This window comes from Taudactylus pleione, unplaced genomic scaffold (assembly GCF_031769625.1).
Source record: "Taudactylus pleione unplaced genomic scaffold, aTauple2 ptg000156l, whole genome shotgun sequence".
NCBI lineage: Eukaryota > Metazoa > Chordata > Amphibia > Anura > Myobatrachidae > Taudactylus > Taudactylus pleione.
In genome coordinates this window covers 10,436,632-10,449,752 of record NW_028284558.1, presented here as the reverse complement: position 1 = coordinate 10,449,752, position 13,121 = coordinate 10,436,632, and the positions used below count along the sequence as shown (strand labels likewise).

Sequence of the window (13,121 nt, the reverse complement as noted above, 5' to 3'; positions counted from 1 at the left end):
ACAGCTAATGTGTTTAGAATGAACAAATCATGAATATATATATATATATATATATATATATACACATACACTGATGGGACCTGGAGTAAAGTGCTCCTATAATGGACTCACATAATATTAGTGCAAATAATCAGTATTAGAAGATCAACAGCATACACATCATAATGTCACAATATAAAAATATTAAAAATAGCAATACAGACTTAAAACAATATTAGAAATTACAACAAAAACAAAACATGAAAATAAAACAAGAATTTAAAATCAAGAATAAACCAACTGTGTACTGTCCAAAAGTGACGCATTTTGTGACTCGCAGTCTGCTTGCTCAGGCATTTAAACTAGTTTTTGGCAGTTTCCGTACTTAGGCTGACAGGTAGGTTCCATGAAGCCCTTTGTTCAATGTTAAGGCCATGTTAGGGATCTGGGGCCGGATCCAGAGATATATGTTCATCCGATTATTAGGGGTCTGCGTTTGCGCAGGACCTGTTCTGTGCATGTGCAGAACGGGTCCTGCGATCTCGCTCGCAGACCCCCCAAGCCGCAGCATCATGCTGCGGCATTTGGGGGGCGGAGACGGGGTGTGCCTGGTCAATGTTCCCGGATTGCGACCCTGTTTTCCGGGAGGGACGAGGCCAGGGGCTGCGCTCTTGTGTGGCCAGCACCAGGTCAGGCTGCGGGAAGTTTCAGCTCTTACAGCCTGACCAAAGGAGCAACCATCGCGACCATCCATCGTGATGATTACCCCAGCCTGTGACGTTGGTCTCAGTGCTGTGATCGCAGTTGCAGCAAGAAGGTGTCTGACACCTCTGCATTTGCATCTCGGATGGACGGATTTGCACAGCTGCTTGTTTGCGGCTGTGCAAATACATCCATCTGAATCAGGTCCCTTGTCTACAATAGGTTATGCTTGACATATTTTTATTTACTTTTACCAGGACATTGTGTTATCACCTTAATTAAGCATTTCACATAAAACAGGAGAGTCACCTCTTTAAAACCAATGGCCCATTATTACCCTGCATGGTATATTATTTCCTAGGATACCATGTAGGGTGTCTGATGGTTGGGACTATTCACTTGTGAGCCCAGGGCGAATGCCTTCTTTACCCAACTATTAAAGCAACTCTGCATGTTAATAATGTACTCGGAGTGATTATGTTGAGATTAGCAATGCCCGATAGAAGTCCTGATTCGTTATTGCCTATATCAGAACACTTAAGAAAGTGGTAATGAAAGTGGTAATGTTATTAAGCACTATTATTAAGTTTTCCTGTTGATCCATGGGAATGGCAAATATTACATTTTTGCATATTGATTTATGTAGAATAGCTGGTAAGGACGTTATCTTGACCTTGAAAGCTGTCAAGCACATGACTAAACTATGACATGGGAACATTTTGAAGACTGACGGCAGAGTGTACAAAGTACATAATGATTTAGAAGTACTTTCATGCAGCAATGCCAAGTGTCAGGCTGAACACAAAATCATCTCTTATTTTGATCGCTTAGCACTTCAGAAGTTTTCCAGTATGAAAGTAGCAAAATAAGAAGGTCATTTAAAAACTATACTTCTTAATATACACATAAAGTTGTCAATAGTCTTTAACATAGGCAGTCATGTGTCAGAGTGTTATCAAAACTCAGGGCCCGATTCAGTGGCGCTCGCTATTTGTGAGCACTCGCTCTGAATCAGGGCGGATTTTTTTTTTTTTAAATCCGCTTCCAGGCCGCTCGCATAGCTGTGGGTGACCTCCCACAGCTTTTGCGAGCGGCCTGGTGATGGTCGCGATTATCGTGACCATCGGGCTTGCGACGAGACCCTTGTGGTAGGGTCTCGGTTCCCGCAAGCCCGAGTGTACTTCCTGTTCTAATAGAGCAGTAAGTTCATTACTGACATCACGAATGATGTCAGTAGGGCCATCCACAAATGGAGGGAACGCCTCAGTTTGTCCAGTCACCCCCCCTCCCCGCCTACAAAACATGGCGAGCTGTCGATCAACATCGACAGCCGCCCCGTTTTTGTAGCGAGCCCCGGAGCGAGTGAAGTCCTCACTTGCTCCGTGGCTAGCACATATGCATTGCGCATGCCGCGTGTGCGCACTGGCCGACCATCGACTCGCTTGTGAGTGCTATGCGCTTGCGAGCGGGTCTGAATCAGGCCCTCAATTTCAGTTTACTGTCAGCCAAACTAGGCATCACTGTGCAAGGATAGTCACAGCATTGGACTGGAATCACCTAGCCCTATAGCATAATGTCTGTCTGTCTGTCTGTCTGTCTATCTATCTATCTATCATACACAGACTCTTGACTTAAAAATTGTACCATTATCGCTTATGTTTGCCTCAGGGGACAAAAGTCTGCAGTTAAAGACAAAAAAAGAACAGGCACACAATCAGGGATGTCTTGATGAAGTAAAAACTGACAAAACGCATAGGATGACACCTATGATAACATTTGTGCAAGGGCTATATATCTCCAGATTGAGGCTTGGAGCGAACAAAGAAGTTCTGACTGCAGTAAAATAGTGAATGGAAGTCCAGAGATCACGGACTATATGGGCATATGATGACATGCTGTTTGATTTCAATCTGATGTCCAATTTTTGCGAAATTGATAATAGTATTTTATTATTGCATTAGATACTATTGTGCACCCCCTGAATAGTTTTTTGTCTTAAATTGCATATATACACACTGTACGTAAATGTTCGATACGTGTATTACTATCTGAATTATGAGACATTTAGAACAATTTTCATCAGGCGCTATAAACCCTGATGTAAAGTTTTGTAATTGCCCGCAATTTAGCCCTGATAAGCATAATTTGTTATCGCTGCATACGGCCAGGGGCGTAGGGAGGGTGGTTCCAGTTGAGCGCAAGCTCCGGGGGCTATTGCTTCCCCACTGCAATGTGAACGCTGGCCTCTGAAGTGAGCTAAGGAAGCCTCCGATTGCTTCAGAGGCCAGCATTCCCAGTGATGCAGTGCGCAGGTGACGTCATGACGTCACCCGGGCGCTGAGGAGCCTGTGTGGCCGTGCCTGCTGGATCTAGTTAGATCCAGTCAGCGCGGCAGCAGGAACAACAGCCCGGACAAAACCGCGATGTATCAGGTAAGTACTGGGATGGGGGGGACTACAGCGGCACTACTTTAAGGGGTACCTATACAGGGGGCACTGCATGTGGGCACAACTACAGGGGGCACTGCGTATGGGCACCACTACAGGGGTATTGCATACAGAGGGCACTGCATATGGGCATCACTACAGGGGGCACTGCATATGGGCACCACTACAGGGGACATTGCATATGGACACCACTACAGGGGGCACTGCATATGGACACCACATATGGGCACCACTACCAGGGGCAATGTATATGGGCTCTACTACAGGGGACACTGCAAATGGGAACCACTACAGGGGGCACTGCATATGGGCACAGCTACAGGGGGCATGGCATATGGGCACAACTACAGGGGCACTGCATGTGGGCACTACAGAGGGCCCTGCGTACTACTACAGGAGCTGACGACTGGAGTAATACGGAAGGAGGCTGAAAAGCTGGGGCAGGAGGATGGAGGGACAGGGGAAGATGGCGGAATATATTTATCCCTCCATGCCCTACTTTGATGCTGCCCCTCATCTTTATTTTTACTTCTCTTCACTTTAATCCCATATGGACCCACCTCCTCCCTGGAACACTTGAGGGGAGGGGGGGTGCCATAGCACGCACGTGCTCCGGATGCCCTGGCCTACACGCTACACCTCTGCATACGGCAGTGAAAATCAATTATTTATTGGTGCCTTGTAATAAAATCTTGCTAGGACATGAGCCATGCATGCGCAAGCAACCATTACCAGAGCTTGTAACCTATAGGATATAATGTTTAACTTCATCAAACAATGGTGTTATCTATCAGAGGTGAGCTCCAAAAACTGACGTCTGCTTTTCAGAGCTTTATCCATTCAGCAATATTGCAATCAGGGCCGGTCCTATAGATATGCTGGTTATGCAGCCGAGTATGGCGCCACATAGAGGAGAGCGCCCTGACCCGGTTGCGATCAGCGACATGCAGATTTACACTCAAACGGGCAGGTGGCAATCAGACTGTGTCACTGTGACACAGCTGCCTACACCCTGCCATTGTGTTAGGTGTGGTCCGCAGCTTGCGGACTGGCAGCCAATCAGGAGTGGCTGATCCTAATTGACTGCCGGTCCGTGAGCCGCAATTGGTCCACGGCCGGTATCGCAGACAAATTCTTAATGCCCACCTTTTAGGAATGGCCATCGGTGGTGTTACCATCGATGGCAAAATAGCAAGTAGCCATTGTGATGGCTACAAACTATTCGATGGATATCCATCAGTGGTTTTACCAACCGATGGTCTTCCTGTTTTGTGACTGACTGGCTTATGGGCCAATCAGAACCTGGGGACGGGACTTCGTGGGTGCTGGGTGCGGAGATGAAAACAAACAAACATTCGGTTATGCTTAGACATCGATGTGGGAAACTTTCTAGTTCTCCCCCATCGATGGCAAAAGCATTCAACATCGGCCATAAACCATCGAAAATTATGAATTATCGATGGTCGATGGCCATCCCTACCACCTTTACAGATCTCATCATACCACCCACCTCTTATCATCCCGGCTTTACACCCACCCTTCCCGCCCTGAGGAAATGCTGTAAATGCAGTTGAGGCAACCGTGGGACACATCCACAATGTCTTTAGCCGCTGTCACAGTACAGCAGCTTGAGGCACCCGCCGACACAGCATAAGACAGCACAGCAGCTGAACACACCTGAACTGTAAGTTCTCACCTCCCGCCAGGCAGATGTGTGTTGTACTTTCATATAATGAAATGTCAGATGAGCCTGGTCTTATTTAGCCCACATAATACAACAGCCAGATCATTACTCCTCACATTCAACCCCCATAATATACCTAATCACAGTCCTGTCTTTGTAGCCTCACCCCAAACCCCCCCCATTGCCTACACCCAAAGACAGGACTGTGATTAAGTGTAGGCGATGGTAGGGTAGGGGGGTTGGGGTGAGGAAACAAAGACAGGACTGTGATTGGGTGTAGGCAATGGGGGGGTTGGGGGTGAGGATACAGGCCCTCATTCAGAGGCAGTCGCAAAAAGCGATCGCTCTCTCTGAATGTGGGCGGCCGCTTGAGTTTTTAAGTGCGGCCTCCTGGTTGCTAGCTAAGCTGTGGGTTACCACCCACAGCTTAGCGACCGACCAAGGTGATGGTCAAGACCATCGCGACTGTCGGGGCTTGCGACAAGACCCTAAGGTTGGGTCTCGGCAACCGCAAGCCCCAGGGAGCTTCCTGCTCTGATCGAGCAGGAAGCTCCCCACTGACATCACTGCTGATGTCAGTGTGGCCGCCCACAAAACGGCAGGCGTTCCTTAAGGAACGCCTCCGTTTGTGAAACCAACCCCCCGCCCCGCCTACAAAACAGGCCGAGCTGTCGTTCAACATCGACAGCCGGCCCTTTTGCAGTGAGCTCCCGCTCGCGACCGGGTCTGAATGAGACCCACAGTCCTGTGTTTGTATCCTAGGAAAGGTTTAGATCCCCTTCAATATTTGTACCTAGAAGTGACGTGAAGTGATGGTGGCAGTGCGGTTCCAGGCCCAAGAAGGCCACCAAAAGAAGAACTTTGTCCCCTTGCGGACTCACTTTGGGCATGGTGGCTTACTTCGTTTGCCACAGGTATATATTCCTATTCTATGTCCACGTGGACAGTAGGGAATGAAGCTGGACAGTAACTGATGACGTCAGGGTACAAATACTGAAGGGGATCTATCCAGTTTCTTGTATCCTCACCCCAAACCCCTCCCCCCATTGCCTACACCTAATCACAGTCCTTTCTTTATATCCCTATGTTTTTGCATAAGAATTGCTATCACACAAAAACTACATTTATCACAAGTGCTTGGAAAACATATTTGTGTTTTCAATCTTTATCTAATAGGAGGTTGGTCACCTCCAACCCAAGCAGCTCCCAGAACCAGAAGTGACCTGAAATTTAGCACGTTTACACAGCACTTTATTGTACATTTAAAACGCTGCTGCTCCGCCCACTCATTGCGTCACCCTGTCACAGTGGCTGGTGTTCAGTCTGTCACACAGTCCCAATCCTGTAATAACTATAGTTTCTGCATAATTTTATGAAAAACCACCTTGATAAATAGGCCACATAGTGCTTTAATTTTAACGGTGTATAATATTGTTTATTCCACTGATGGGCACCAAAATCTGTATTTGCTGACCAAAAAAATTAGGCTTGGGCTGCAATGATTGCAATCCCATAGAAACATATGGGACTGCTCTGCCAATAAAAAACTGACAGCCCACAGAAGATTTTGGAAATATCAGAGATATCTGCTGCGGTGCACTATCTATACTTTTAATAAAGTTGTAATGGTTGTGTTTTTTTCAGAAATATACTCCTTGGGACTGTGTATGAACTATGGGGACAAAAATGTTTTTTTCTGAATTTTTGTTTGTCTCTTCGTTCCAGCATCATGAAAAAACTATGTCATGAATTTGGATTGCTCTTCCAATATTGTATAGCTTAGTCACCTAGAAAGAAACTGAGGTATGTATTATCTCAATGTGACATCAGGGAGAGGAGCAATAAAGGAAAAAACAGACACTGTGGGCAGGCCCCTCAAACCAAAAATGACTAGATGTATATAAATATAATTGTTTGAGGACAAATATACTTTTAAAGACTGTGTATGAACTTTGGAGACAAAAATCTTTTTTTATCGGAATTAGCAAAGGCTCCTCAAGTCCAAAATCACTATATGAATTAGGGATGTGCAGGCTCGGTTCTACTCGGTTCCGTTCGTTTTTTTTTACCGAATCTTATTGGGTTTCAGCTGTCACGAGTTTTGGATAGCCAATAAGATTCGGTAAAAAAAAACGAACGGAACCGAGTAGAACCGAGCCTGCACATCCCTAATATGAATATATATATATATATATATATATATACTGTATACATACATACATACATACATACAATATATAAATTTATTGCACACCCCGAACGCATACAGTTATATATATGCATATATAAATTATAAATACATAGATATATATATCTAAAGATCTATTTCGCAGGAAAATCCAACCACTGTATATATTAAGCACTAATCAGGCAGCTTATCTTGACTCATGAAGTTGCAGTATACATGTCAATTCAGTAATTGGTGCACCAACACAAATACTACATATCATAGAGTCATTGCTCATGTTACTTGCAAACTTTCAGTGTTACTGTAGGTTAAATGACTTGCTCACGAGTTAGTAGCTCAAAGCATTTTTTTGTATTATACAATCCCTGAAGGAAAAACTGCAAATATTGTTTACAAAGACATTTTGTAATCAACGCCTACATTATAAAATATACATCATAATATTAGATTGTCTGTAAAAGTTGTTCCGCTGAGCAACAGATATCCACGTGAGCGAACTTGCTGGCAAAAGCTAGTTATTACATAAGGGGTAACATAAAATAACAGCAGTTTTCTGAGGATTTATCGCAATGTGTTTTGCACACATAAATACAGTACGTGTAAAAAGACTCAGGTACCTACAAAATGGTTGGGTACGGGATGCCAATGCTCGGGATCCTGTCGGTCAGAATCCCAACGCCAGCAACCCGATAAGGTTAGGATACCGACACCTGTCAGTCAGTATCATAAGCCTCCCCCTCTCCCTGTCCTAACCCTCCCCCCATGGTGCCTGAACCTAACCTCCCCCTCCCCGCACCCTAAACTTAACCCTCTCCACTTAGTGCCTAACCCTAACCCACCCACTAGTGCCTAACGCTAACCCACCCCCTAACCCGCTACTTACCTTCGGGATGCCGGCGCCAGGATTCTGACAAGTGTTGGGATTCTGGCGTCAGCATTCCCTGCAGTCAGTATTATGACTGCATCTCCTACAAAAGCAGACGTAGTCGGCATCCCTGCATGCGGCATGCCAACTGTGTATACAGGTCGGGATCCTGACACCATTATCCCAACCGCCGTCATCCCGAAGTTAAGTATTGGGGTGTTAGGGGGAGGTTAGGGTTAGGTAGTGGAGTTAGGGTTAGACATGAGGCGGAGAGCTAGGGTTAGGCACCAGGGAGGTAGTGTTAGGATTAGGGTGTAGGGAGTGGGAGGTTAGGTTTAATCACTAGGGGGGGAGGTTAGGTTTAGGCACCGGGGAGGGGTCTTAGGTTTAAGGTACAGGGAGAGGGAGGTTAGGCTTAGGCACTGTGGGGGGAGGTTTAATTTAGGCACCGGGGAGTGAGGGTTAGGGTAGGGGTTAGGGTAGGGAATGGGAAAATACTTATGTGCGTTCCTATGGGTGTCGGGATTCTGGCTGTTGAGATGCTGCTGTCGGTATTCTGACCAGCAGCATCCTGACAGCTGGGATTTCATACCCAACACTACAAAAGATACTCCTCTCATATTCATTGGGTCATATCTCTCTGGGGTTGTGCTATACTTATGTGTAGAGTTACATGTACACACCCACACTGTAGTACTCATACACTTGTCTGCCTCTGTTCCACATTACCAGGCATAAGATATGTCTCAGATACTGTATGCACAAATCTACATGCGCATGTGCTGTAAAAAAATACACTTACATCAAACTGTAAATCAGCCCTAGTGACTGTCATAAAATATTACTTAGACTGCTAAATATGGAAACATTACCATACAGTCTCTGCATCCTGCCTAAATCCTCCTGTTGTCTGACGACAAGGCTGAAGTTACTGTGCCAGCTGACACTGGTGATTATTGGGCATTATGAGAGGTTGCAGTTTGAACAGTGAAGGAACTATATAAATCTGTACTTTTTAGGAGTTTGGTAAAATAAATATAATTTACTCTTATTTACACATTGTTCCATTATAATCACTTTGCTGTATGACATTAGTAAGAATACCTCATAAAGAGGAGCATAAGTGTTTACATTCTGCATCTGACAACTTCAAACATTTTGCCAAGTTAAAGGAAAGTTACAAGACCTATTAATCCTTTCCGAGTTTGCATTCCACAGAAAATTTAATTTTTCTTTACTAAATACTCTTCACAAGGAGAATAGAAGATAAGAGATAACAGCTCACCTGCCGGGCTACCATCCTGCTCCTTCTGTGACATCTTGTGAAATAAAGTTTCACCACCTTTCGTGTTGGTATCTGTAGTTGAAAGGCTGGAATAATTCCCAGGCTTTTTCTTCAGTGCCGGTGAGTGTAAACTTCTCTCAGCTTCAGCTTCCTGTTAGCAGATATAAAAGGGATGTTTGCTGAAAGTTATCAGAAGGAAACAGATGCAGTTTTTCCTAAGGGTGTCTACAACAAAAGTGATGTTTCACAGTATAATGCTCCAGTGATCATGAACCTGGACAGCTAGTGGATAGAGCCATAAAATATGCTGCCTTTATTAATAAAGAATGACAATTAAATGGGACAATGTACATGGACATGATGCTTTATATGCATGTTTTGTGTGTTATAGGCATTACAACAAGTAGTAAGTAATGTTACTTTAGGGGAGATGTACTAAGCCTTTAAGGTCCTTATGTATCAAAGCTGGGAGAGAGATAAAATTGTAACAAATAAATCGCCAACCAATTAGCTCCTAACTATCATTTTCACAATATAACCTGCAAAATGTAATTTGGAAGCTGATTGGTTAGTACTTTATCTCTCAAAATCTCGAAAATGTAGAGAGTATCAACCAATCAGCTCCCAACTGTCATTTTTCAAACACAGCCTGGAAAGTGACAGTGAGGAGCTGATTGGTTGGTACTTAATTTTTTTAAGAGCTGTAAAAGAATCCAGAGCAACTAAAATATTAGAAATACATCTTTAAGAAATGGAATAATTAGAAGAATGTATATCTATCTTTGAGAGTACTGTAAGTACTGGATAATATATACCATTGTACTTCTTCCTTCAAACAGTACCAACTTTAAAAAATCTTTGGAACCTTACAAATAGTGTTTAAATGAAGTGTAGGTGGCTTCATGTGAATGTGGGGGTGGTAGGTTGGATCTGCGCTGGTTTGATACAATAGGGGCTGTGCTTGGGCAGGTTTTAGGTGGGATTATTTTATCTTAGTTTTGCTAAAAGTTGAGAGGCTGATATACTAAACATTTTCTATCAAAGTCTGATGACTTTGAGCCGCCATGAGGATCCCTTTCAAAGTGATGATATTAGTTACAATAGTGAATAATCAATTTGATCTGATTTAATTTTTGTAGCAATGGGGGTGGGTAATGGTCACAAGGCAGGACAGACATGAAAAGGAAAAAATAAAAGTACTGGTAAGTTTGAGATTTTTGTTCTGGAAGTGAAAGCTGAACATGGCTTTTCTGATCACAAGAGCAGAGCAGGGGCCTTTGGATAATGGACCAGCATCATTTGGTCCTTACCTCAAATTTTGCCTTGGGGTTTATAATTAGATGTTACAGCCATGAATAAGATCCTATGTGAATGAAAAAGGCATTGAGGGATGTAGTGTTTGATGAGCCCCTATAAAGAGAAACAGCACAGGTGAGGCATCCACCAAAGTTGATTTGGTATCGTTATGAATGGTGGATTCTGTCAAGAAGTCCTACTCCTTTTCTTAATAAATCATGATGCTTATGGACATATAACAAGTCTATGTAATGTGCTGCTGGACATCACCATGATATCCATCTGCGCACATTACCTTTTAGCATGTAATGCAATCTTTGTTTGTACTGCAGGGTCCATAGGGTATCCACAGGATATCTTGGGGTATAGGCGATGGCTCTGCCGTCGGGCACCACACAGTTAATCTTTTAGTCCCAGGATGCACTGGAGCCTCCTCTCCTATACCCAGGCCAAGGCACCTTCAGTTTCGTAGGTGCCCGGCCAGAGTTGGGTCACTACACAGGGGGACTGTCTTGCACACCCCCCAAAGATCTCCAAGAGTGGTCAGCACAGACAATCCAGCAGACATCCGTGCTGCCTCTCAAACACCCCCACCATGGCCAACCATCGGTACTGATCCGGGGAACTTGGCGGGCGCTTGGGGGTTCCAGCTAGCAGGAACCCCGGGGTGCCCTGGACTGTGGCCGGAACGCAGGGGGACAGCTCAGGTAAGAAACGGGCATCTGCGGTAGGCGCCCGCTGATGCACAATCCACTTTTTATCCCCAGGGTTGGGGGCTCCCTGGGGACGGCTGCTTGTGGAGCTAGGCTAGAGCCTGCGCTGCCACTGAACCTCCAAGATGGGGGGCTGGACCGGTGTGGAGTTGCGCTCCAGCATCCGGGGGGTTAAATGCATGCCAGGGAAGCGCACTTTCCTGTATAGCACAGGTGGCGCCTCCCCCCGCTGCACACAGCACCACTTTTTCCTGGGTGATTCAGCGGGCTGTTCCAGCGCTCCTTCCCCCGGCCCGCCCACACTGAGTTCTCCGGTGGCTATCTTTTTGGGTTTACTATGATGGTCTTAAGCAGTGCAGCGCCTAGTTCCCCCCTACATACCTCTCCTCGAGAAGTAAGGTCAGAGTATGTAGCACTGTTCCTAGTAGACATTAGTCTTGTAGTTGATTATAGTGCCATTGTTCAGGTTGTTTTCTCTGCATAGTTTGTGACTTATGCTAGCGCTGTGTGTCTGATTTCTCACTGTCAGCCATTTTAACTATCTCTAACTTTCCTCCCTTCAGCCCTCTCAGTGCCAGTGCTGTCAGGGTGGGAATTTGCCTCACAGTCAGAAATTCTTACTGTGCGATGGGTCACATTGCTTGTCATGTCTGGGAGGGATGATTCACTGCAAAATGGTGCTCCTCTCCTGCCTACCTGCTCCAGATGTATAGTAGGCATTGGAGAAGGGGGTGTATTTCAGGAGGGTTTATGTATAACATGTTATGCTCTTTCCTGTACCCCTGCTGTGCCTATAATGTTATATGGGCTTGTCTTGCACAAGCCTTGAATGCATTGGTGGATCGGTTGTCTGCCTCTCCTGTGTTGTCCCCAATGGGGTTTCCGCAGCAGGCAGTAGTCCCATCCCCGGTAATAGGGGTCCCGGGACAGGTGATGGTGACACAATGTTCCCCTCCTCAGCCACTTCCCCCTGAGGCACCGGTCTGGGCAAACACATTGTCCACTAACGTACAGAACCTGATGGATAGGTTACAAGAACCTCCGCTTAGGCCTGCTAAGAGACTGTTGCTGTCACTCCCAATCACTCAGTAAAATGATGATGATGTCAGATGAGGAAGCCCACTCCTAAGGAGGTTGAGGCTAGGTCTAAGATATTTATTCCAGGCCTCGTTCGGACTGTCCGATGATGGCCTTCCTGTGGCTACGCCCACATATGCCTACTTTAATGTTAAAGGTGCGGCTGCTATTTTTCCCCTATCTGGCCAGTGGTGGATCATTTAGAGGAGGCGTGGAAGTTACCAGGCAAATGATTTCAACCACAAAAGCGCCTGTCTTATGCATACGTTTTTGCGGACAGCTATTTCACTAAATGGGAGTCTCCCCCTCAGGTGGATTCTCATGTGACAAGTGCAACTTTACCAAGGCCGTCCATGTCATCTCTGACTGATACTACGGACCGTAAGGTGGGGATGTGTCTTAAGTCCATTTACTCCCTCGTCAGACCGGCTATGACAGTCTGTTGGGTGGCTCGGGCCATGGAAAGATGGGCGGACGCCCTGGTGGCATCTTTTCCCCCTGATGCTCCCAGAAAGCACATTGTACTAGCGGACAACCTCCGGAATTCAGCTGCGTACATTAATGAGGCAGCTTTGGATGTGAACCTACTTAGATTTCCGTGGCGCCTGTTTCTGACCGCCGCTTCTTGTGTTTACGTTCTTGGAGAATGGATGCTGAATCAAGAAGGGCTTGGAATGCTAACCTTATAATGGTCAGGTTCTGTTTGGCCGTGATTTAGACACAATTGTGGATATGCTGGTGGCAGCTAAATCTACATGTCTGCCTTCAGCTCCGATTCCATCCGGATCTGGGACCTCGTCCTTTCGTTCCTATTGTCCCCAAGGTAAACCTAAGGTGCAGTCTTTTCCGAGACCCTCCGGAGCCAAAAAGACTGCTAAACCCAGG

The 13,121-nt window shown here is 45.6% G+C and overlaps 1 protein-coding gene across 4 annotated transcripts in view; it reads right to left on the bottom strand.

The window, feature by feature from the left end:
- Positions 1 to 9,209, bottom strand: part of XIRP2 (xin actin binding repeat containing 2) — a 304,492-nt gene extending 295,283 nt beyond the window's left edge. For all 4 annotated transcript variants that reach the window (XR_015878805.1, XR_015878806.1, XM_088474846.1 and 1 more), the window contains exon 1: positions 9,151 to 9,209. Coding sequence is in view for 2 of the 4 variants with exons in the window: in XM_088474846.1 (XP_088330972.1) it covers positions 9,151 to 9,184 (34 nt within the window). In the remaining 2 variants the exon portion in view is untranslated. The remainder of the gene's footprint in view (positions 1 to 9,150) is intronic.
- Between the last annotated feature and the right edge of the window lie 3,912 nt (positions 9,210 to 13,121).